Source organism: Heterodontus francisci, chromosome 3 (assembly GCF_036365525.1).
Source record: "Heterodontus francisci isolate sHetFra1 chromosome 3, sHetFra1.hap1, whole genome shotgun sequence".
Lineage (NCBI taxonomy): Eukaryota > Metazoa > Chordata > Chondrichthyes > Heterodontiformes > Heterodontidae > Heterodontus > Heterodontus francisci.
Genome location: NC_090373.1, coordinates 80,722,957 through 80,747,408, shown reverse-complemented (window position 1 = coordinate 80,747,408; position 24,452 = coordinate 80,722,957). Strand labels below are relative to the sequence as shown.

The window sequence follows — 24,452 nt, the reverse complement described above, 5'->3', positions numbered from 1 at the left end:
CCACAGGCAGTGCACAGTGGCAGCAGTGTGTACCATCTACAAGATGCACTGCAGCAACTCCCCAAGGCTCCTTCGACAGCACCTTCCCACCTTCCAAACCCAAGATCTCTACCACCTAGAAGGACAAGGCAGCAGACGCATGGGAATACCACCACCTGCAAGTTCCCCTCCCAAGTCGCGCACTATCTTGACATGGAAGTATATTCCTTCACTGTTAGTGGTCCAAATCCTGGAACTCCCTCCCTAACAGCACTGTGGGTGTACTTAAACCACATGGAATGCAGTGGTTCAAGCAGGCGGCTCACCCCCACCTTCTCAAGGGCAACTGGGGATTGGCAGTAAATGCTGGCCTTGCTAGCGCTGCCCACGTCCCAACAATAAATAAAAATAAATCCTCAGCGCCTACCCTGTCAAGTCGTCTAAGGATTTTGTTTGTGAGATCATCTGTTCTTCCGAACTCGAGAACGTAGAAGCGAAATATTGCAATGCTGGAAATCTGAAATAAAAACAGAAGATGTTGGAAACACTCAGCAGGTGTGGCAGCACCTGTGGAGGGAGAAACCGATTTAAGGTATCCGGTCAGTGATCTTTCCATTTCTGATAAGCCCTTGAGAAGGTGATGGTGAGTGTCTTTTTGAACTGCTTCAGTCCTTGCGGGTACACCTCCCTGTTAGGGAGGGCGTTCCAGGATTTTGTCTCCGACAGTGAAGGAATGGTGATCTATTTCCAAGTCAGGATGATTTGTGACTTGGAGGGGAACTTTGCAGGTGGTAATGTTCCCATGTGCCTGCTGTTCTTCTCCTAGGCGAGAGAGGTCGCAGTTTTGTAAGGTTCTGTAGAAGAAGCCTTGGCAAATTGTTGTAGTGCAACTTGTAGATGGCAGCCATAGTTTGCCAGTGGTAGAGGGAGTGAATGTTTAATGGGGTGCCAATCGAGCGGGCTGTTGTGTCCTGCATGGTGTTGAGTTTCTTGAGTGTTGTTGGAGCTGCACTTGTCCAGGCAAGTGGAGATTATTGCATCACACTCCTGACTTGTGCCTTGTAGGTGGGGATTCAGGAGGTGAGTTACTTGCCACAGAATTCCCAGCCTCTGACCTGCTCTTGTTGCCACTGTATTTATATGGCTGGTTTGGTTAAGTTTCCGGTCAAAGGATGTTGGAGGATTCAGTAATGGTAATGCCGTTGAATGTCAAGGGAGATGCGTTGGATGCACTTTTGATGGAGATGGTCATTGCGCAGCACGTGTGGCGTGAATGTTACTTGTCACTTACCAGCTTATCACTTATCTGAGGAGTTGAGCATGGAATTGAACACGATAATCATCAAACATCCTCACTTGTGACCATATGATGGAGCGAAGGTCATTGATGCAGCTGAAGATGGTTGAGCCTAGGACACAGCCCTGAGGCACTCCTGCAGCAATGTCCCCACAGCTTACTTTACTACCTACCTTTGTATTGGCAAACTTGGATTTATTATGCTCTGTAATAAATTGATATAGATTGTAAATAGTTGAGGTCCAAACACTGATCCTTGCAACACTTCAGTAGTTACACCATGCCAATCTGAAAATGATCTGTTTAAACCTACCATCTGTTTTCTGTCCATTAACCAATCCTCATCCACTGCTTCTCTTACCCCAATCCCATGAACCCTAATCTTGTAGAACGACCTCTTGTGTGACACCTTATTGAATGCCTTCTGAAAATCCAAATATTACATCTACTATTGTATGTTATCTTCGTCTTTATCTACCCTGGTATTTAGACCCTGAAAAAAAACTATCAATAGATTTGTCAAACACGATCATGAGACTGTGTTGACTCGATTTAGTAAAGCCTATTCAACACACTTGACACATCAAATGGGTAAACATCCATATCCGTGTGCTTGAAATGGTCATTCTAGACTTTAATTTTATTCTTTGCAGTTTGAGGAAACAGCTAGCAGATACTATGTAAAGGGATTGCAAGACGCTTGTGCAGCAATATTAACAGATATAGACTTTATTAGCAATAGAAATGTCACCATAATTCCCAATTTACCCGAATGGATTACGGAAAGCTAAAGAAATAGAATTGCTGATCTTACCTCATATAATGAATGCATCTTTGTGTGTACTTCCAATTGAAACAAATTGATACTGTAGACTCAGTGAAATTGATCTTGCTAATGGCTACAGTGTGTCTGAAAGCAGTTAAATTTTTATAATTGCTTCAAGCTAATTTATTGTTTTAATGTGAAAGTAGATATATAGCACAGTGCAGCTGCTGGATTCATTATGGCAGAATATAATACATTTTAACAATGTAGGGCTTTCATTTTGTTTGGATACAGGTGGGTCTTTCAGCTAAACAAGCATCAGGAGATTCCTTCAATATTAATGTATGCATTTTGTACTTTGAGTTGGTGCTGTGCTTTACATAGTGATTTAGAGATACAGCACTGAAACAGGCCCTTCGGCCCACCGAGTCTGTGCCGACCATTAACCACCCATTTATACTAATCCTACACTAATCCCATATTCCTACCACATCCCCACCTGTCCCTATATTCCCCTACCACCTACCTATACTAGGGGCAATTTATAATGGCCAACCTATCAACCTGCAAGTCTTTTGGCTGTGGGAGGAAACCGGAGCACCCGGAGGAAACCCACGCAGACACAGGGAGAACTTGCAAACTCCACACAGGCAGTACCCAGAATTGAACCCGGGTCGCTGGAGCTGCGAGGCTGCGGTGCTAACCACTGCGCCACTGTGCTGCCCTTGAGTTGATTAAAAAGTACAGAATGAATGCTGTCTTTATTATGTGGGTGACCCATTTGGGTGTTTCATCCTTTCAGTGATTTGCAGTAAAACACAAAGTTTAATGTTTGCATTTTCATACATTGTTATTTTCGGAAACTACAATAATGTTGCATGTTGCTGTACTTAGCATACATTGGGAACATATATCTAAAACAAAACAGAAAACGCTGAAGTATGCAAAAGATTAATCAGCATTTGAAAATGAAGGATTGATGCTTCTTTGGCCTCCATGTCTCGAGAGACAATGGGTAAGCGCCTGGAGGTGGTCAGTGGTTTGTGGAGCAGTGGCGAGAAAGGCCAATTCTAGAGTGACAGACTCTTCGACAGGTGCTGCAGATAAAATTGGTCGTCGGGGCTGTTACACAGTTGGCTCTCTCCTTGCACTTCTGTCTTTTTTTTCCTGCCAAGTGCCAAGTCTTTTCGACTTGCCACTCCTCAGCCCCGCCTTTACGGCTGTCCGCCAACTCTGGCAATCACTGGCAACTGACTTCCACAACTTGTGGTCAATGTCACAGGTCTTCATGTCGCATTTGCAGACTTCTTTTAAAGCGGAGACGTGGACATGGTGAGTCTGATACCAGTGACGAGCTTGCTGTACAATGCATCCTCGGGAATCCTGCCATCTTCCATGCGGCTCACATGGCCAAGCCATTTCATGCGCCGCTGGCTCAGTAGGGTGTATATGCTGGGGATGTTGGCTGCCTCGGGAACTTCTGCGTTGGCAATACGGTCCTGCCACCTGATGCCAAGGATTCTCCGGAGGCAGCGAAGATGGAATGAGTTGAGACATCGCTGTTGGCTGACATGCATTGTCCAGGCCTCGCTTCCGTAGAGCAAGTTACTGAGGACACAGGCTTGAAACACTCGGACTTTTGTGTTCCGTGTCAGTGCGCCGTTTTCCCACACCCTCTTGGCCAGTCTGGACATAGCAGCGGACGCCTATCCCATGCGCTTGTTGATTTCTGCATTGAGAGACAGGTTACTGGTGATATTTGAGCCTAGGTCGGTGAACTCTTGAACCACTTCCAGAGCGTGGTCTCTGATGTTGATGGATGGAGCATTTCAGGCGTCCTGTCAGATTAATGCTTAGAGCTTGTAATATCCCACCTGAAATATTGACATGTCTTAGCTCTTAAACTGACCATCAAAATGGCCTGCCGGTGCACATCCTTAAGAGTCTTGAACAAGAGAAAAGCGATCTGGGACAGAACAACTGCTCACTCTAACTGAAACTGTATTGTAAGGTATGTTTTGTACCAGCACAGTCTTAACAGCACTTGCTCCTTCACTTTCATCAAGTGAGATTCCAAATACTGACAATACATCTTTTCAATAAAGATTGCTTATTTAACAGCAAAAAATGTCTTCCTAATTGCTGAAGTGAAGGGCACCTTAGAATGCATTTGGGCACAGTTCATTGTAGAAAAGGCCATACGTCTCATTGTTTGCAGAAATATTATTACCGTAACCCTTATCAAGATTTGGTGCTTGGCAATATCTCAGCACATTTAAAGCAATCAGGTAGGCACTGAAACAATGAACATGAATGTAAATGTACTCTGATCTGTGGTACAGCTATATTAAAATCACTGTCACTTTTAATGATTAGGATGTGTTTAAATGGACAGTTTTTAATTTTATTGCCAGAGTTGCCATTTTGGAATTGAAATGCAAACCAGGCTATTCCAATTAATTGTTTGTACCACAGTAATTTACATTTTTAATTTTAATATCTTGTATATTTGTGTGGGTGTACATTTCATTAATAAACGTAAGTAGCAACGGTACCGTTTATTCCTTTAGGTAACACCAACATGCTGTTTCAGTGTTTATGGTATTGTGCTGTGACATGTCATGCATGGAAGGAGTCGTGATGAAATAAATAATGAAATGGAAGAAATATGAATTAAAAGTCAACTGTTAAAACCACAAAAGCGTGGACACTTGTACCACAGCTAAAATGGAGTAGCAATCACGTGACCCCTCCTGTACTAGATATCAACTGCAAAGATGGACCTTGTTAACCACATCTGAAATGGCTTTGGGGCGAGCCCCATTGAAATTGAAAGGAGCCTTATAACATATTAAAGACTCTTATCAACATGAATGAACTAACAAATGATTCTGGAGACAGACTGACTCGCAGACCAAACCAAAATGAATAGGTTTAAACTAAAACACCATGTTCTCAGAATGGCTCCATTCAGACATCAGATAGCCATGATGTCCACATCCTGGTCCATTGAGTGGTAACACCAGGGGCGAGGGCCATATGTCTGCAATCAAAAGCTCTAATGTGATGAATTTTTACCTTTAAAAAGGTAGCCCTGTGGCGAAAGAGGGCAGGTCAAACCAACACCTCAGTCAGAGGCTATGCAAGAGATCTGGCCAAGCAAGTAGAACCCTGCTGAACAACTGGCACAGCCACTACAGCAGAGACATCACAAAGTGACTTTAAGACTCTCCATCTGCATAGGTAATAAAATCCACACCACCAGCTTTTGTGCTGAGCTGTAACTACTCGAACTCAACAACACCTCAACAAGTTTAAGACTGCAAACACCCAGACCGGCACCTTTTAAAAAGATTTTCCTCCTGAGAAGATTCAACAGTTTACTGTAGACCACAAACACTTGTCTCACTTTGGACTTTCAAACTACATCCTACCCTATTTTCTATATCTATCTATCCTTGTGTATGTGTGAGTGAAGTTGCAACCATTTCGGGAATAGTGTACAAAATCTTTTTTTAACCTACGAGAAAACCTGTCATTTAGCCAAGGCATGGAATATAAGAGCAGGGAGGTTATAATGGAGCTGTATAAAACGCTAATTAGGCCACAGCTGGAGTACTGTGTACAGTTCTGGTCACCACATTACAGGAAGGATGTGATTGCACTGGAGAGGGTGCAGAGGAGATTCTCCAGGATGTTTCCTGGGCTGCAGCATTTCAGCTATGAAGAGAGACTGGATAGGCTAGGGTTGTTTTCCTCAGAGAAGCAAAGGCTGAGGGGGGGACCTGATTTGAGGTATACAAAATTATGACGGTCATAGATAGGGTAGATAGGAAGAAACTTTTTCCCTTCGTGGAGGTGTCAATAACCAGGGGGCATAGATTTAAGGTAAGGGGCAGGAGATTTAGACGTCATTTGAAGAAAAATTCTTTCACCCAGAGGGTGGTTGGAATCTGAAACACACTGCCTGAAAGTGTGGTAGAGGCAGGAACCTTCACAACATTTAAGTAATATTTAGATGAGCACTTGAAAAGCCATAGCATACAAGGCTATGGGCCATGTGCTGGAAAATGGGGTTAGAATAGATAGGTGCTTGATGGCCGGTATGGACATGATGGGCCAAAGGGCCTGTTTCTTTGCTGTATGACTATCTCCATTTGACCTGGAAGCCACTCTGGCTAATGCATCATTTTTAACAAAACATGGTTGCAGTCAGTTGGGATGTGAATAGTGGGAACCACCCTTTCCACCTATCTGTAACGCATACACTGCTATTATGGAGTTCCAGTATATCACCCTGTGATTACACAATCTGATTATCGCATTCCTATAACTCGCTCAATATGATTTCGAGAGAGATATTCAGCTGATGTTTTCTTTAGCTGAAATTTCTAACGTCCAAAATATTTCACAAGGCGATTAAGTTTAGCTGCTGAAGTGAAAATACTGGGATTTCAAACCCTCAAAATTAGGGTGGTGTTAATTGTCAGGTGTTTGCTTTCTCTTTGATTTAACATTATTGTTTTAAGAGAAGCTAAATATTAGTTGTGTTGGCCCCTGTTAGAACTATAATTGTACACTTTAAAGTACACCCAGAAAGTCTGGGCATGAGCTAATCTGATTTACCAAGTTGTTAAGGGTCATTGTAATTTTGCATCATCGATTAAAGTAAGGCTCATCATATGTCAAGCCAGTAGAAAGACATTGAAGTCATTTTTCCCTGCAAGAATCTGTTGCCTTGATTGCTGCAGAATATGTGTAATCTTCAACTTTCAACTCAATTAGGTTTTAACATATGAAATGATTAAAATATCTGCTCTTACATTAGAAAAATCTCTGCGTCACCACCTGCAGTGTTTTCTGGCCAGTCCACACATCAAACTTAAATGCAAGAATGTTTGTTGCATGTTTGCCAGTTATCTGAACAACTGTATTGCATTAATTAATTGCATTAATTTTCATTTCTGTTTCACTAATTCAGCCCATTTATCAATTGGTCATTTATGGTGGTTCTGTTGAAAAATTATATTGCTTAACCTGTGAACTAATTTTTACATCTGATAATGTGTATGCTTGATTGTGCAGGTACTGGCATCTTGGGGTGCTGTCAGATGCTATCCTTGACGTCACTGCAAAGTGGTTCCTACTTTCAGCTATGCTCAATATGGCATTTAAATGACAGCTGGTAAATTGAATTATCTCTAGATCTGACTTTCTGTCCCTAGCACCTGCTAGATTCAGAACAGAACTGCACATTTCAGGCTGCAGTGTACATGTGGTCTGCTACAGTTCAAGCTCCAAAGGAAATTTTATTTGGGCCATGGAAAAATAAAATTATATGACAAAGTCCCTAAATTGTTTGTCACTCCTGGGGTTAAATAAACTGTTCTAAACCAAATGAAATGCTTGGTGCCAGCACATTGTGGCAATACAACTTCAGCACCAAGATGAGATTGGATAATGGAGGACTTTTGCAGCAAGCTTTGGAACAATTCACTGCATTTCATTGATGGGCGTGTGAATCCATTTGTAATAGAGCAGGATGTGAATGCAGCTGAATTTGCTTCCAGCAAGTGAAACCTCTTCTGAAAAAGCAGCCTCATGTCTTCAAGGAAGGCCATAATACAATTGTATAAAACATTAGAATAGATACTTATTTTCGTTAGGAGCTGAGTTTTGTACCTATTGTCCCAGAACTTTTGTTCTTGAGGCAAAAAATGTTTGTACTGGGAATGGAATGTTTTTTTCCTCTTGGATTTTACAGTCCGTTCTAGACATGATCAGTTACAGCCTGTACTGTATCAAGTCTCGGGCCGTTTCTCCTTTGGACTTTATAGTGCATACTATGGAGACTTGAGGTCATGTATAAAATTTAAGTCTGTTTTCCATTAATTTGTATATATCTCAAGCTGCAGCTCCTAACTAATCTTGGTGTTCTGATTTAGGATTTATTCAGCAATGACACAACAGTGCTAAAAGCCCATTAAATTTAAATAGGTAAAAAAGCAAATTTAAATGCAAATAGGACTAAGTTACCTGGACTTCAAAGGATTGATTTTCAGAGCTAGGGAGATGCAGGGTCTAATGTGGCACAAGGGTTGCAGTATAGATGTATCTATGATGCATTGATACAAAATTAGAAACTAGCTACAAAAGGTGAAATGACACAACATATCCGCTAGTCCCTTCCATCTTCTGTTTTCAGATGCATAACTTCCATACATGCAGCAACAATTTGCAATTGGGAAGATAAAGAACTTGCATTTATATAGCATCTTTCAGTGCCTCAACGTTCCTCAGTAAACATAGAAACATAGAAAATAGGAGCAGGATTGGCCATTCGGCCCTTCGAGCCTGCATCGCCATTCAATACAATCATGGCTGATCGTCCAAACTCCGTACCCTGTTCCCACTTTCTCCCCATATCCCTTAATTCTTTTAGCCCTAAGAACTATATCTAACTCTTTCTTAAATTATTTAATGATTTTGCCTCAACTGCTTTCTGTGGTAGAGAATTCCACAGTTCACCACTCTCTGGGTGAAGAAATCCCTCCTCATCTCAATCCTAAATGGCTTAACCCTTATCCTTAGATTGTGACCCCTCCTCCTGGACTCCCCCACCATCAGGAACATCCTTTCTGCATCTAGTCTGTCCAGTCTGGTTAGAATTTTGTAGGTTTCTATGAGATCCCCTCTCATTCTTCTAAACTCTAGCGAATACAAGCCTAATCGACCCAATCTCTCTCCATATATCAGTCCTGCCATCCCAGGAATCAGTCTGGTGAACCTTTGCTGCACTCCCTCCATAGCAAGAACACTCTTCCTCAGTTAAGGAGACCAAAACAGCACCCAATACTCCAGATGTGGTCTCACCAAGGCCTTGTATAATTGCAGCAAGACCATCCTTGCTCCTGTACCCGAGTCCCCTCGCTATGAAGACCAACATACCATTTGCCACCTTAACTGCCTGCTGCACCTGCATGTTTACTTTCAGCAACTTTGCTGCTAATGAAGTACTTTTGCATTGTTGTGACTTGCAATGTATGAAAGGCAGAAGCCAGCTTACACAGGAGGTCTATAAGACTAGTGGAAATTAAGGGCTAAGAATAGGTGAGGCTACAAAGGGATTTTTCATCACCAGCCAGGGTCACATGAACCAGTTGTAGTACCTCTGCTGCTAATTCAGCAAAGTCTGTGGGCAGCCCCCTGTTGTAGTTGTGGGCAACTGCACGCACACTTTCCGTTAAGACCTGAACAATATTTGTACATTGTTCATATTGCTGGTCATTTCCTCCAAAAACACTCCAATTGTCATACTAGCCACATGCAAAGGAAATATAAGTGTACCTAAGCGTCAAGTTTATGATCATTTTCTGCACTAGCATAAATTTCACACATCGCTCCTCGTACTCACACCCTTTGTACTAAACTATAACAATAGTAATGTCTAGCATCATTTTGGAACTAGCATTGGAATGTAAAAATTCCTACAATGTCTACAGGCACCACAGATATTTCCCCTCAGACTGATCTGAATTCAGGTTCTTGAAGTGAAGGGACAGGGTCCTAATCTATGATCTCAACTGGTTACCTGTTTGCTTATACTTCCTCAATTTTCATGCTTTTTAAAAAAAATACAATTTTAGGCACATTCAATGCACAGTAAGTTATTTGGTCTTCAGCCTCCATTAATTTATGTGCAGTTTTATATGGTCATACAAGTGGATTTTCCATGGTGTAGCTCATGGATTTGTATGGATGTGGTTTTATCCTGCCCTGCTTAAAAAAAAAAAAATTAGGAATGGACAGCAACTGGAGGCCAGACTTTGATTTGTGACAATGTGCTAGGATAAATCTGGGCAGCAGAGATGAACTGAGTCTTTAGTTCCGATGCAGTAGCTGGTTCGGAAAGGGAGTGTGGCAGTGGGTTTGGGGTCTAGAGACTGGCTCACAGGGAATGGGCAATTGATCTTGCTATGTTAAACTGAAGTAAAAATCTTTGCAACATGTGCAAGACAGCACTCTTCTTTCAGCTCCATCAAATTGCAGTGAACTGAGAGGTCTTCGGTCACATTTAAACAGTCGCCTGTCTTTTGCAGCATGTTAGTAGGCGGCCAGTGAAAATCTGAAACATTTTGTACCCTGAGTAAATCCTCATCAAACCCAGTGAACTTGGCAGATTTGCCATAATAACAATCAGCATTACTGTTCAGTGATGGAGGTTCACTTGGTGGGCAATGAAAGGTTGGGAGTTAAATTGTAAAAGAGCCCAAGTGCTGTTGCTGGTCAAAAAATGTTGCAGAAACACAACTGGCCAGGTAACCGCTATGAACGATACAGACATGTTAATGTTTTGGGCTGCAACCCATCAATGGAAGTGGAAAAATTAACGAGCTTTTAAATAGCATCAGAACAATGGAGGGAAGGGAAATGAAACATAAAATCAGCAACAACTTGTACTTATAGAGCACCTTTAACATCCCAAGGCACTTCACAGGAGCAAAATTTGACACCAAGCTACATGGAGGTATTGGCGCAGATGACCAAAAGCTTGGTTAAAGTGGTAGGTTTAAAGGAACGTCTTAAAGGAGAAAAGAGGGAATTCCAGAGCATGAGGCCTGGGCAGCTGAAGGCACGATTTAAAAAAAGGGATACTCAGAGGCCAGAATTGGCGGAGCGCAGATATCTGAGGGTTGTGAGGCTGGAGGAGGTTAGAGATATGGAGGATGCAAACTCCTCTGTAGGATACATGCCAAAGGATAATTTGCACCTGAGTATGTAGATCCCATGTTAAAGTAATGCAGACTATCCTTATTTTTATATTGCCATTATAAATTCCTGTCCAAGTTCATAATGGCAAATGCCTATGTAAGCATGTAATGCTATAATTATGCCATCACACCAGAAATTCAGCTGAAGTGAATAATCTTCAATTGATTTTTAAAAATTGAGCTTGTACCCTAAATGGGTTGAGGTGTTGTCAGTACTTGGAGCAGGCTGCTTGATTGGTCAGGCTCTGCTTATTTTTGTGGATGAGACTGATTGTCGTCCTTTCTCCTGCCTGCCCACCTTCCTCTGCATTTGAGTTGAGCACTTGGCACTTGTAAAGAATTTGCATTTATATAGTACCTGATGTCCTTAGCACTTCACCTTCCATGGATAGTGTTGTATTTTTTATTTTGTTGAATACAGAAGCCAGTTTAAGCAAACCAGATTAAGAACCAGTTAATCTGTTGGTGCTCTGGTGGTGAATTCCTGTATCCACCTACAGAGCTTGCTTCCTGAACATTACATTTAAATGTTATGGGTTTTCCAATAGGCAGGTCCACATCCTAAATATGTTTAAGTGAGATTTTGATAAATATAGTGTCCAGAAGCTCAAAGGGCACTCCTGAGAGCTTTTATAAATCCAGATCAACTGTGTTCCAGTGTTTAACTTGATGTACTGTCAAACCAAAACTGTACACAGTACTCCAGATGTGGTCTCACCAAGGTCCTGTACAGCTGTAGTAAAACCTCCCTACTTTTATACTCTATTCCCCTCGCAATAAACAACATTCCATTTGCCTTCCTAATCACTTGTTGTAACTGCATACTAACCTTTTGTGATTCATGCACCAGGACACCCAGATCCCTCTGTACCACCAAGTTCTGCAATCTCTCCGTTTAAATAGTATACAGCTTTTCTATTCTTCCTGCCAAAGTGGACAAGTTCACATTTTCCCACATTATACTCCATCTGCAAAATTTTTGCCCACTCACTTAACCATACATTTGGTCCCTTCATCCAAGTCATTGATGTAAATTGTAAGTAGTTGAGGTCCAAGCACTGATCCCTGTGGCACTCCACTAGTTTATAGCTTGTCAACCCGACAAAGACCCATTTATCCCTATTGTCTGTTTCCTGTTAGCATGGATAAAGGACTGGTTAGCTAATACCCCTACACTATGTACTCTTATCTTGTGTAGTAACCTTTGATGTGGCACCTTATCAAATGCCTTTTGGAAATCAAAGTACACCACATCTACAGGTTCCCCTTTACCCACCTTGAATTTCCTTGAACTCTAATAAATTAGTTAAACGTGATTTCTCTTTCACAAAACCATGTTGACTCTGTCTGATCCCATTATGATTTTCTAAATATCCAGCTATAACCTCAATTATGAATTCTTGTAATTTCCCTGTGACAGATGTTAGACCAACTAACTGGCCTATTGTTTCCTGCTTTCTGTCTCGTTCCTTTCTTGAATAAAGTTGTTACATTTGCTATTTTCCAATCTACTGGGACCCTTGCAGAATATAAGGAATTTTGGAAGATTATAACCAACGCCTCTACTATTTCTGCAGGCCTTTGGATTATTGGTCCAATAATACAATCATTGTGCTACCATCCCTCAAAGCCAAACCTTGTGTCAGCAACAACTTGTGTTTATATAGCGCCCAAAGCACTTCACCGGGGTATTATAAAACAAAATATGATACCGAGGCACATGAGATAATACAGACGCAGTACAAGTATATGGAAATGCCACAATCACACAAGGATTACAAAAAAGTAGTATGAGCAAAAATTTGGATTGATTTAAAGGGCAACTTGGATGACTTCTGATAAATGCACTACAATTCTGTCTTAAAAAGATAATTAGTCCCTGATTGTCATTCCAAACCAACACAAGCCATAAGGCCCAGATCTTTGCTGACTTAATGACCTCAGAATGGAGGGGTGGTAAAAGGACAATTGATTGCAGAGCCCAGGGGTTACAGGTGTAATTAACAGATTTCTGCTTTGTTGCTCGCTAGTGACACCTATTAGAAGTGCAAATGTCTGGATGTTAAGCAAAGACAGGGTTGGGACTCGGCTACTCAGTTCCTCTTCCTGCACCTCCGTTAACATAGTTGTTAACGATGTTGTGGCCATTTCGGAGACATGGGTAGAGCAGGGGCAGGAATGGATGTTGCAGGTTCTGGGATTTAGATGTTTCAGTAAGAACAGAGAAGATGATTAAAAGAGGGGGGGGGGGGGTGTGGCATTGATAATCAAGGAGAGTATTACAGCGGCAGAAAGGACGTTTGAGGACTCGTCTACTGAGGTAGTATGGGCCGAGGTTAGAAACAGGAGAGGAGAGGACACCCTGTTGGCAGTCTTCTATAGACCTCCGAATAATTCCAGAGATGTAGAGGAAAGGATAGCGAAGATGATTCTCGACAGGAGCGAGAGTAATAGGGTAGTTGTTATGGGGGACTTTAACTTTCCAAATATTGACTGGAAATACTATAGTTCGAGTACTTTAGATGGGTCAGTTTTTGTCCAGTGTGTGCAGGAGGGTTTTCTGACACAGTATGTGGACAGGCCAACCAGGGGCGATGCCACATTGGATTTGGTACTGGGTAATGAACCCGGCCAGGTGTTAGATTTAGATGTAGGTGAGCACTTTGGTGATGGTGATCACAATTCGGTTAGGTTTACCTTAGCGATGGGCAGGGACAGGTATATACAGCAGGGCAAGAATTATAGCTGGGGGAAAGGAAATTATGATGCGATTAGGCAAGATTTAGGATGCGTAGGATGGGGAAGGAAACTGCAGGGGATGGGCACAATCGAAATGTGGAGCTTATTCAAGGAGCAGCTACTGCATGTCCTTGATAAGTATGTACCTGTCAGGCAGGGAGGAAGTTGTCGAGCGAGGGAGCCTTGGTTTACTAAAGAAGTTGAAGCGCTTGTCAAGAGGAAGAAGAAGGCTTATGTTAGGATGAGACGTGAAGGCTCAGTTAGGGCGCTTGAGAGCTTACAAGCTAGCCAGGAAGGATCTAAAGGGAGAGCTAAGAAGAGCAAGGAGAGGACACGAGAAGTCATTGGCGGATAGGATCAAGGAAAACCCTAAGGCTTTCTATAGGTATATCGGGAATAAAAGAATGACTAGAGTTAGATTAGGGCCAATCAAGGATAGTAGTGGGATGTTATGTGTGGAATCAGAGGAGATAGGGGAAGCGTTAAATGAATATTTTTCGTCAGTATTTACAGTAGAGAAAGAAAATGTTGTCGAGGAGAATACTGAGATTCAGGCTACTAGGCTAGATGGGATTGTGGTTCACAAGGAGGAGGTGTTAGTAATTTTGGAAAGTGTGAAAATAGATAAGTCCCCTGGGCCAGATGGGATTTATCCTAGGATTCTCTGGGAAGCCAGGGAGGAGATTGCAGAGCCTTTGTCCTTGATTTTTATGTCGTCATTGTCGACAGGAATAGTGCCGGAAGACTGGAGGATAGCAAATGTTGTCCCCTTGTTCAAGAAGGGGAGTAGAGACAGCCCTGGTAATTATAGACCTGTGAGCCTTACTTCGGTTGTGGGTAAAATGTTGGAAAAGGTTATAGGAGATAGGATTTATAATCATCTTGAAAAGAATAAGTTCATTAGAGATAGTCAGCACGGTTTTGTGAAGGGAAGGTTGTGCCTCACAAACCTTATTGAGTTTTTTGACAAGGTGACCAAACAGCTGGATGAGGGTAAAGCAGTGGATGTGGTATATATGGATTTCAGTAAGGCGTTTGATAAGGTTCCCCACGGTAGGCTATTGCAGAAAATACGGAAGTATGGGGTTGAAGGTGATTTAGAGCTTTGGATCAGAAATTGGCTAGCTGAAAGAAGACAGAGGGTGGTGGTTGATGGCAAATGTTCATCCTGGAGTTTAGTTACTAGTGGTGTACCGCAAGGATCTGTTTTGGGGCCACTGCTGTTTGTCATTTTTATGAATGACCTGAAAGAGGGTGTAGAAGGGTGGGTTAGTAAATTTGCGGATGACACTAAGGTCGGTGGAGTTGTGGATAGTGCCGAAGGATGTTGTAGGGTACAGAGGGCTGCAGAGCTGGGCTGAGAGATGGCAAATGGAGTTTAATGTGGAAAAGTGTGAGGTGATTCACTTTGGAAGGAGTAACAGGAATGCAGAGTACTGGGCTAATGGGAAGATTCTTGGTAGTGTAGATGAACAGAGAGATCTTGGTGTCCAGGTACATAACCTGGGTAGCAACTTTCAGGGATTTAATAGGGCTGTTAAGAAGGCATATGGTGTGTTAGCTTTTATTAGTAGGGGGATCGAGTTTCGGAGCCACGAAGTCATGCTGCAGCTGTACAAAACTCTGGTGAGGCCGCACCTGGAGTATTGCGTGCAGTTCTGGTCACCGCATTATAGGAAGGATGTGGAAGCTTTGGAAAGGGTGCAGAGGAGATTTACTAGGATGTTGCCTGGTATGGAGGGAAGGTCTTACGAGGAAAGGCTGAGGGACTTGAGGTTGTTTTCGTTGGAGAGAAGGAGGAGGAGATGTGACTTAATAGAGACATATAAGGTAATCAGAGGGTTAGATAGGGTGGATAGTGAGTCTTTTTCCTCGGATGGTGATGGCAAACACGAGGGGACATAGCTTTAAGTTGAGGGGTGATAGATATAGGACAGATGTTAGAGGTAGTTTCTTTACTCAGAGTAGTAGGGGCGTGGAATGCCCTGCCTGCAACAGTAGTAGACTCGCCAACTTTAAGGGCATTTAAGTGGTCATTGGATAGACATATGGATGAAAATGGAATAGTGTAGGTCAGATGGTTTCACAGGTTGGCGCAACATCGAGGGCCGAAGGGCCTGTACTGCGCTGTAATCTAATTCTAATAGCGAACGTTCCAAACCATTTCACTGAGGAGCAATGAAGGGTGTGCAGTAGGATAAGGGTAGACAAGGAGGACCTATTGCCACATATAATGTGGGTGACTATATTTTGGACAGATGTAGCTTGTACAACACTCAAACTGCCTGGTGTTCGCTCGAGCAGTGGGACCTGGGACTGGAGGTAGGATGCACTGGTAGTCGGTGCTTCAAAATTGGGATGGGATAAGAAAGCAACAATTGGGTTGAAGCAGTTTCTATTTAAACATTGCAGCTCTGGAGAAACAAAATTGCTGCACTCCCTCAAGCTGGTAGGACTGTGCTGGTGTGGGAATGCTCTGGATCTTTTGTCATGATAAATACCAATCCATTTAGTGATCTTAATAAAGCAATCACCCATTTTAACTTCTTTTTAAAAAAAAAAGTCATCTTTTTCTTGCCCTTTCTTTTTGTAATGTGCAATCTATTCTAAGTGATTCCGGTGGAATTTGGGAAAACAAGATGCAGCCAACTTAATTCTTGCAAACAACCGAGCTCCACAGTGCACGCAAGTTTAAGCAGAGTCAGGGAGTAGGGTCAACAACTGTGTTGCAGCAAGGTGTTGACATTTTATGTTGTATTCAGTATAACCAGTGCAAAGGAACAGCTGATCAGAAACAAGTGTCTTTCCTAAGAGTAAAAACAAGAATTGCATCTTCAGTTGACATGTTATATCTGTCATTGCCAGATTTTCAGCTTGATTGTCCGTTGGTCCTCAATTGTGCTGTGTTTCTGCTTCCTTGATCCACACACAATAGGTTTATATTCACAGGGCTAAGTGAGTGAGTGCCATATCGCCTCATTGCTGCTCCCAATTCAACCTAGATTTTGTGATACAAGCAAAGAACAGTACAGGAACAGGCCATTTGACCCTCCAAGCCTGTGCTGTCATGTGATGTCAGTGAAGTACTGCATAAACATTGCACTTTCATATACCAGCCACCTTCCAAAATTGTAAGTCAGCTTCTCAGCTAAGCAATTAAGTTCTAGCCTACATTTGGGTTTTGCTGGCCTGTTTTATTTTGCTGATTGGGGACTTTCTGTTTGACTCTCGCTTGTTCTGTTTGCTGTCTGTGTTAATAGCTGAGATTGTGGCTAAATGCAGACCAAGGGGTAGAATTTCCTGTTGGTAAAATCAGGAAATGGCCCTAGAAATTACACTGCACCCATTTTGCTGTCCATTTACATCCAGAGTTCCTGCCAGTGTTAATGTTGCAGTTAAAATTGGGGTTAAACGAACTGAAATCGGCGTAAAATTCGGTCCTGAGGAAAGCATCAATCTCTCATTATATATTCCTTTTTAAGCATGGAAATTGAAGTTGCAGTTCATCTTAATCATTCATGCACATTTGGCACATATTTAAGAACTTGGAATCATGCAAGCGTTTCAGTTTTTAATGTGACTTATACCATAAGAATGTATTCAAAGAAGCAAACAATATAGTACACGTCTCAACGAGGATGTACTTAAAAAAAAAGACTTTCTTGCCAAGGCTAAAATTCTGGGTTTAATTTGACATCTGTTTTGAACCAGCATAATTGCAGGAAATGCACATCTGCAGCTCTTGCCTGAGGTGGAGCCTGTGTAATGAGCTGAGATGTGTTCAGGCGCTTGGATTGTTACAGGCGTAAAATAGTGAAGTTAGAGTGTTGTGTTATATACCTAACATCCCCAAGCCCTGCTCATTGCATCGTAAGTATAGGTGGCACTCAGTGGGAGCAGAGTACAAATTGAGCAACAGCAACTGGAGTGCAAAATCACTGGAAGACTTGGCAGGGGAGAATTTGATGCCCTTGGGTTATGCTCTGCGATGACTTCTGTGGCTGCTGAATTGATCAGCTCTGGGGCCCTACATATAACAAACTTTGTCCACCAAATTGTAATTTATTCTTTTCAAGGTTGACATCATATTTCAAGCTGGTTAATGTGTATTACAAGGAAATAGCACTTGTTGGGTGAAGGTACAGTTAATTAACTGCTTGATCTTTTCTCTTTTGGGTTTTAACACTATCACAACTCCTTTTGTGTTCCTACCACACCCAGGATTTCTCATCGTATGTATCAGTGGTGCTACAGGCCCATTATGCAAATTGCCTGCACAGTAATACAAAGGGCAGTGTACGTAATTGCACTATTAATATTGTAACATAAATATCCATTTAAAAAGTTTTTAAGTGGTATTTTGGCTGGTTTGAAATATGTTGATTTGTTGCAAAGATAGTTTACTGGGTTTCAACTAAAATCATTGGAGATTGAACCTTTTGTGTTATAACATATTGCCTATAACAAAGATCAATATCCATACTTCTCATATTTTTGGTGTAACATTAAATGCTGTTGGAATTATCCTGGCATTCTGGTTTCACTTGAGCCCCCCCCCACCCCATTATGTTTAATCCTTCAGAAGCAACTTTTTAGACATTTTTTTTTTTTTTACAACTGCTTTCATGCTCTCATACTGATTGGAATCAAACTTATTGAGTTAACTATTCTCTTATGGTATTGTAAACATTTAAAATTTATAAATGCTGTAAATTTAGAAAAACAAAATTCTAGAAATACGCAGCTGGTTAAACAGTAACAGCATAAAGATTTTAACCCTTTGTTAGAACTGGAAACTGAAAAACAAGGAAGTGCTTTTTATGGGACTAAACAAAGTGAACAGGGTTGCGAAGAATAACAAGTTCCATCATCAATTTCAAAATTACATTAATGTTGTATTTACTTCTGTTTTTGTGCCCCAGTACCTCCTTTTCTCTGGCTTAATATTTGGTGCAATAAGGAATTTTCAATCCTCCTTTAACAGCATGTGCTCAAGCCTAAATAATTCCTGTTCTGCCAACTTTTGGGGATGTGCTGTATTTCATCAGAGTTGGTACAGGAGTCACTTTCAGTTTTGTTTGAAACTTATTTTCAAGATTCTTCCAGTATGGCCTGTCACCCATTTAGTAGTAGAAGATGACAGATCCTTCAGGCAGTTTATAAGCAGTTCATCAACAGTATCGTCCAGTTCTGATAGGTCTAGAAGTATACTTAAACAAAAGCAAAATACTGTGGCTGCTGGAAACTTTAAATGAAACCAGAAAATACTGCAAATACTCAGCCACCTGAATCATTCATTCTGTTTCCACAGATGCTGCCTAACTTGCTATTTTTCCAGAATTTTCTGCTTTTAGTTTTAAGTATAGTGATTGGAAATCTCAGTACAGGACTTTCCACAATTAAAAGTAGTGACCAGGTTCGTTTAATTCAAATGCAGGGGAACCAACTGTAGTTGACTCAATATAATTTTGTTAGTCTTTCAGCATGGTCCTTCTAACTACATGATCAGAGGTTCAAGCTCTTGGAGTTTCCAATCCTTGAGTCCACCTGCTGCAGATGGGATGAATTGCAGCAGGCTTGTCTGGGTGCTCCATTATTTAATTTGCTATTGATGAAGGAAAAGCTGATGTGACATTTAACCCCTTCCCCACAACAGTACTGTAATCATTGGCTGAGCACTTGATTGCTTTTTGTGATGGTGTATCCCTTCACTGCCAGCTGAAGCACCAATATTTAGTTAAATATGCAATAGAGGAACAATCCAACAACAGTTTAGTTATGAAGCCTTATTTTGCTCAGATAATTTAATAGCTACCTTTTTTGTCATTTAAAATGTTTGTTTTTGCAAATGCTAAGATTCTAATTTAAAGCAGTATATACGTGAGTTTTGTCTTTTTTTGTTTCCTTTTCAGTATAGTGCAGTGGACACCAATCCGTTGTCAGTATATGTTATGCATCCATTTTGGAACTCTGTAGTTAAGGTAAGAGCATATTACAAACTTTCAGTATTACTAGATCATTGTGTGGTTTCTTCATTTTCAGCACACCATTACGTATTTGAACTAAAATTTGGCAGAAATAGTTTGAACAATAAGAAAATGTGTACTAGGTTTCCTTGTAAATTATTACTTTCTTGGAAGAGAAGTCATGGGTTTTGTCATGTCAGAGATAACCATCTCCTGGCCATTGCTGTAGTCTTATTTTACAGTATGATTGTTCAAATGCCAGCAGCTTTACGTTGCATGGGGTGGAGGGAAAGGGTCATATTAGAAACAGTGGAATTAGGTATCACTGATAGAGATATTTGCAAACACCTAGATGGTGAGAATGAAGCCATAATAGTCTGCAGTCTTCATTTGTTATAAAAGGAGCCACTGAGAATACGGACAGAATATAAAAAGCAGCAAAGAATGACTAAAAGATTGATGAGGAAGGCAGAATTAGAGCATGAGAAAAAGCTAGCTAGAAATATAAAGACAGATAGTAAGAGTTTCTATAGATATTTAAAAAAGAAAAGTTAACAAAGTGAGCGTTAGTCCTATAGAAAGTGAGTCTGGGGAATTGAACAGATATTTTGCATTGGTCTTCACTATTGAGGATCCAAGTAACATTCCAGTATTCGCTGTAAGTCAGGAAATAGAAGGGAGGGAGGAACTCAAAATTACAATCACCAGGGAAGTGGTACTGACTAAATTGTTGAAGCTGTAGGCTGATAAGTGCCTGGGTCCTGATGGACTTCATCTTAGGGTGTTAAAAGAAGTGGCTAGTGAGATAGTTGATGCGTTAGTTTGAATTTTCAAAAATTCCCTAAATTCGGGGAAGGTTCTGTTAGATTGGAAAATAGCGAATGTAACACCTTTCTTCAAAAAGGGAGGGAGACAGAAAGCAGGAAAGTATAGGCAAGTTAGCTTAACATCTGTCTTGGGGAAAATGTTAGAAGCTATTAAAGATGGTATAGCAGGGCATTTAGAAAAATTCAAGGTAATCAGACAGTCAATATGGTTTTGTGAAAGGGAAATCGTGTTTAACCGATTTATTGGAGCTCTTTGAGGGAGTTACATGTGCTGTGGATAAAGGGGAACTGGTAGATGTATTGTACTTAAATTTTGAGAAGGCATTTGATAAGGCACCACATCAAAGGTTGCAGCAAATAAAAGCTCATGGTGTAGGGGGTAACGTTGGCATGGATAGAAGATTGGCTAGCTAACAGGAAACAGTCGGCATAAATGGGTAATTTTCTGGTTGGCAAGATGTAACGAGTGGTGTGCAACAGGGATCTATGCTGGGGCCTCAACTTTTTACAATTTATATAAATGACTTAGATGAAGGGACTGAAGGTATGGTTGCTAAATTTGCTGGTGACATATAGATAGGTAGGAAAGTAACTTGTGAAGAGGACGTAACAGGTCTACAAAGGTATATAGATAGGTTAAGTGAGTGGCAAAGACCTGGCAAATGGAGTATATTGTGGGAAAGTATGAAATTGTCCACTTGGGCAGGAAGAATAAAAAAGAAGCATATTATCTAAATGGTGAGAGATTGCAGAGTTCTGAGATGCAAAGGGATCAGGGTGTCCTAGTGGATGAATCGCAAAAGATTACTATGCAGGTACAGCACGTAATTAGGAAAGCTAATAGAATGATATTGTTTACCGCGAGGGGAATTGAATACAAAAGTAGGGAGGTTATGCTTCAGCTAAACAGGGCATTGGTGAGACCACATCTGGAGTACTGTGTACAGTACTAGACTCTTTATTTAAGGAAGGATGTGAATGCGTTGGAGGCAGTGCAGAAAAGGTTTACTAGACTAATACCTGGAATGGGCGGGCTGTTTTGCGAGGCAAGATTGGACAGGCAAGGCTTGTTTCGCTGGAATTTGGAAGAGTAAGAGACGACTTGATTGAAACATATAAGATCCTGAGGGTTCTTGACAGGGTGGATGTGGAAAGGATGTTTCCCCTTGTGGGAGAATCTAGAACTAGAGGTCGCTGTTTAAAAATAAGGGGTTGCCCATTTAAGACCGAGATGAGGAGAAATATTTTCTGAGGGTCGTGAGTGTTTGGAATTCTCTTCCTCAAAAGGCGGTGGGAGCAGAGTCTTTGAATATTTTTAAGGCAGCGGTAGATAGATTCTTGATGAGCAAGGGGGTGGAAGGTTATCGGGGGTAGGTGGAAATGTGGAGTAATCAGTTCAGCTATGAACTTATTGAATGGCCGAACAGGCTCGAAGGGCTGAGTGGCCTACTCCTGCTCCTAATTCGTACCGTCAGTATGTTTAACATTTTTTTTAAAAAAAGGAGTGGACAGCTTCCTGGCCTGACACATTAAGTATTTTTAATTGAGTATAAAGACTAGTTAACCTACAGTGGAGAATTTCTGGTCTCCCTACTTATCAACCTTTTTTTTTTTTTGCTTTTATAGATTTTACCTACATGGTTGGCACCAAATCTGTTGACGTTCTCTGGTTTCATGCTACTTGTACTTAATTTTTTTATGATGGCCTATTTTGACTATGATTTTTATGCTTCAGGTAAGAGCTTGGTTTCTGTGTTTTAAAAAAATATATATATAGTTTAAACTGCTTATGGGTAACCTATTCTGTAGTCCCAATGCATAGATGCCCAGTTTACTTCTCTGGGTTGCCTCTGCCAATGAGTGTTGTTGGAGGTAAGCCTGCAGTGTAACACAAACAGCACAGTTGCCACTAGAGACAGATCTTCCATGGGTGGTAGGTAGTTTCTTTTCGTGCTGCTGTTGGTGTTTGCATTGTAGGACGCAGGAGCAGGCGTAGGCCATTTGACCCTTTAGAGCTTGCTCCACCATTTGATAAGATCATGGCTGATCTGATTGTGGTCTCAACTCCCCTTTCCTGTCTGCCCCCATAACCCTTGACTCTCCTGTCTAACAAAAATCTATCTAACTCAGCCTTGAATAAACTCAGTGACCCAGCCTCCACTGCTTTCTGGGGAAGAGAATTCCACAGGCCAACAACTCTCAAAAAAAAATTTCTCCTCATCTCTGTCTTAAGAGGGAGGCCTCTTGTTTTTAAACTGTGTCCCCTAGTTCTAGTTTTCCCCACAAGAGAAAATGTCTTCCCGGTATCTGCCTATCAAGTACCCTCAGGATCTTATGTTTCAGTAAGGTCACCTCTCATTCTTCTAAACTCCAGTGGGTAAAGGCCCAACCTGTTCACCCTTTCTTCATAAGACAAGCCCTTCATCCCTGGAATGAGTCTAGTAAACCTTCTCTGAACTCTCTCTAACATGTCTCCTTTTTCAAATAAAGAGACCAAAACTGTACACAATATTCCAGATGTGGTCTCACCCTGTACAGCTGCAGTAAAACTTCTCTACTTTTATATTCCATTCCTCTTGCAATAAACGCCAACATTCCATTTGCCTTTCTAATCCCTTGCTGTATCTGCATGCTAACTTTTTGAGATTCATTTACCAGGGCACCCAGCTCCCTCTACCATCGAGTTCTGCAATCTCTCCATTTAAATAGTATACTGCTTTTGTATTCTTCCTGCCAAAGCAGACAAGTTCCCATTTTCCCACATTATACTCAAATTTTTGCCCACTCATTTATCTATATCCCTTTGCAGACTCCTATGTCCTCCTCACAACTTTATCTCTTATGGATCTTTGTGTCATCAGCAAATTTAGCAACCATACATTCAGTCCCTTCATCCAAGTCATTGTTATAACTGATCACTGATCTCTCTGGCACTCCACTAGTTATAGCTGCCAACCTGAAAATGACCCATTTATCCCAACTCTTTGTTTCCTGTTAGCTAACCAGCTCTTTATCCATGCTAATATGTTACCCCCTACACTATTTGCTCTTATTTTGTGTAGTAACCTTTGATGTGGCACCTTATCAAATGCCTTTTGGAAATCAAAGGACACCACATCTACAGGTTCTCCTTTACCTTGCTTGTTAATTCAAAGAACTATAATAAATTAGTCAAACACTATTTCCCTTTCACAAAACCATGTGTCTACTATGCAACTACAGACTCCTGTACAAAAGCACATTACTGGCTTGCTGCTGTTGGCTTGTATGGAGCTTTCCACCCCCCACCAACCCGCCGCCCCCCACCAACCCAAGGGATATCGCGAATAGTCTGTGGCTACAGTAAGAAAGCTGACTGACTTTGTAGTAATTAAGTATGCAGTTAATTGAAAAATCGCATTCACAACTGTGCAAATTTTGCATGGGCACCTGCCCAGGGGACATGCTGCTCTTGTGCCTGGTGCCTCTGACTTCTTGCATTAAACACTTGTATTATGTTGTGGGGGGTATCTGTGAGCAATTTGGAGAACCAGAATTGCCTGTGAAGCCTCCTCTGGTTGGATTGTCATGCAGCCTCACTTCAACAGCAGGCGGGTGCTGCTCCTGGGCCTCACCATTTAGAAAGGGCAGCCTTGCCTAATGAATGGCTCACCTATCCCAGCATGGCAGTGTATTACAAAGTCGTCCATGCCACTCCCTTGAACAGGTAAGACTCATTTGTTTCAGGATTTTTGTTTTGTTTTGGGATTAACTTAAGTGTCTGTTGTATTTTAAAGCAGTGAATTTGCACATTGTGTTATTTAAAAAAAACACTGACCAGCATGTATTCAAGCCAAACCTACCATTTTATTGAATGTCTCAGCTGATCATTGAGCACCAATTGTTTTCTCCCAGACAAATTAGTGCTAGTTTATTTTGTCTGTAAAAGATGTTTTCCATACACCTACGCCTCCAAGGAAGGCAGAGAGGATATTGATGAGCCTTCAAATTACTAACTGGGATGAAGTCATCTCAACCCTCTCCTTGATCAAGAGAATAGAATGAAAAGACACATGGGCAGTCAGGTTTTCAACAAGAGATTGAGGGGTATAGGTCTGAGGCCTGGAG

General features: G+C 41.4%; 1 protein-coding gene across 2 annotated transcripts in view; it reads left to right on the top strand.

Annotated features, from left to right (window-relative positions):
- The window catches only part of selenoi (selenoprotein I), a 70,568-nt gene that overhangs the window by 21,543 nt on the left and 24,573 nt on the right, over positions 1–24,452 (top strand). For both annotated transcript variants that reach the window (XM_068023731.1, XM_068023721.1), the window contains exons 2-3: positions 19,465–19,533; positions 21,972–22,080. In XM_068023731.1, coding sequence (XP_067879832.1) covers positions 19,465–19,533; positions 21,972–22,080 — 178 coding nt within the window. The remainder of the gene's footprint in view (positions 1–19,464; positions 19,534–21,971; positions 22,081–24,452) is intronic.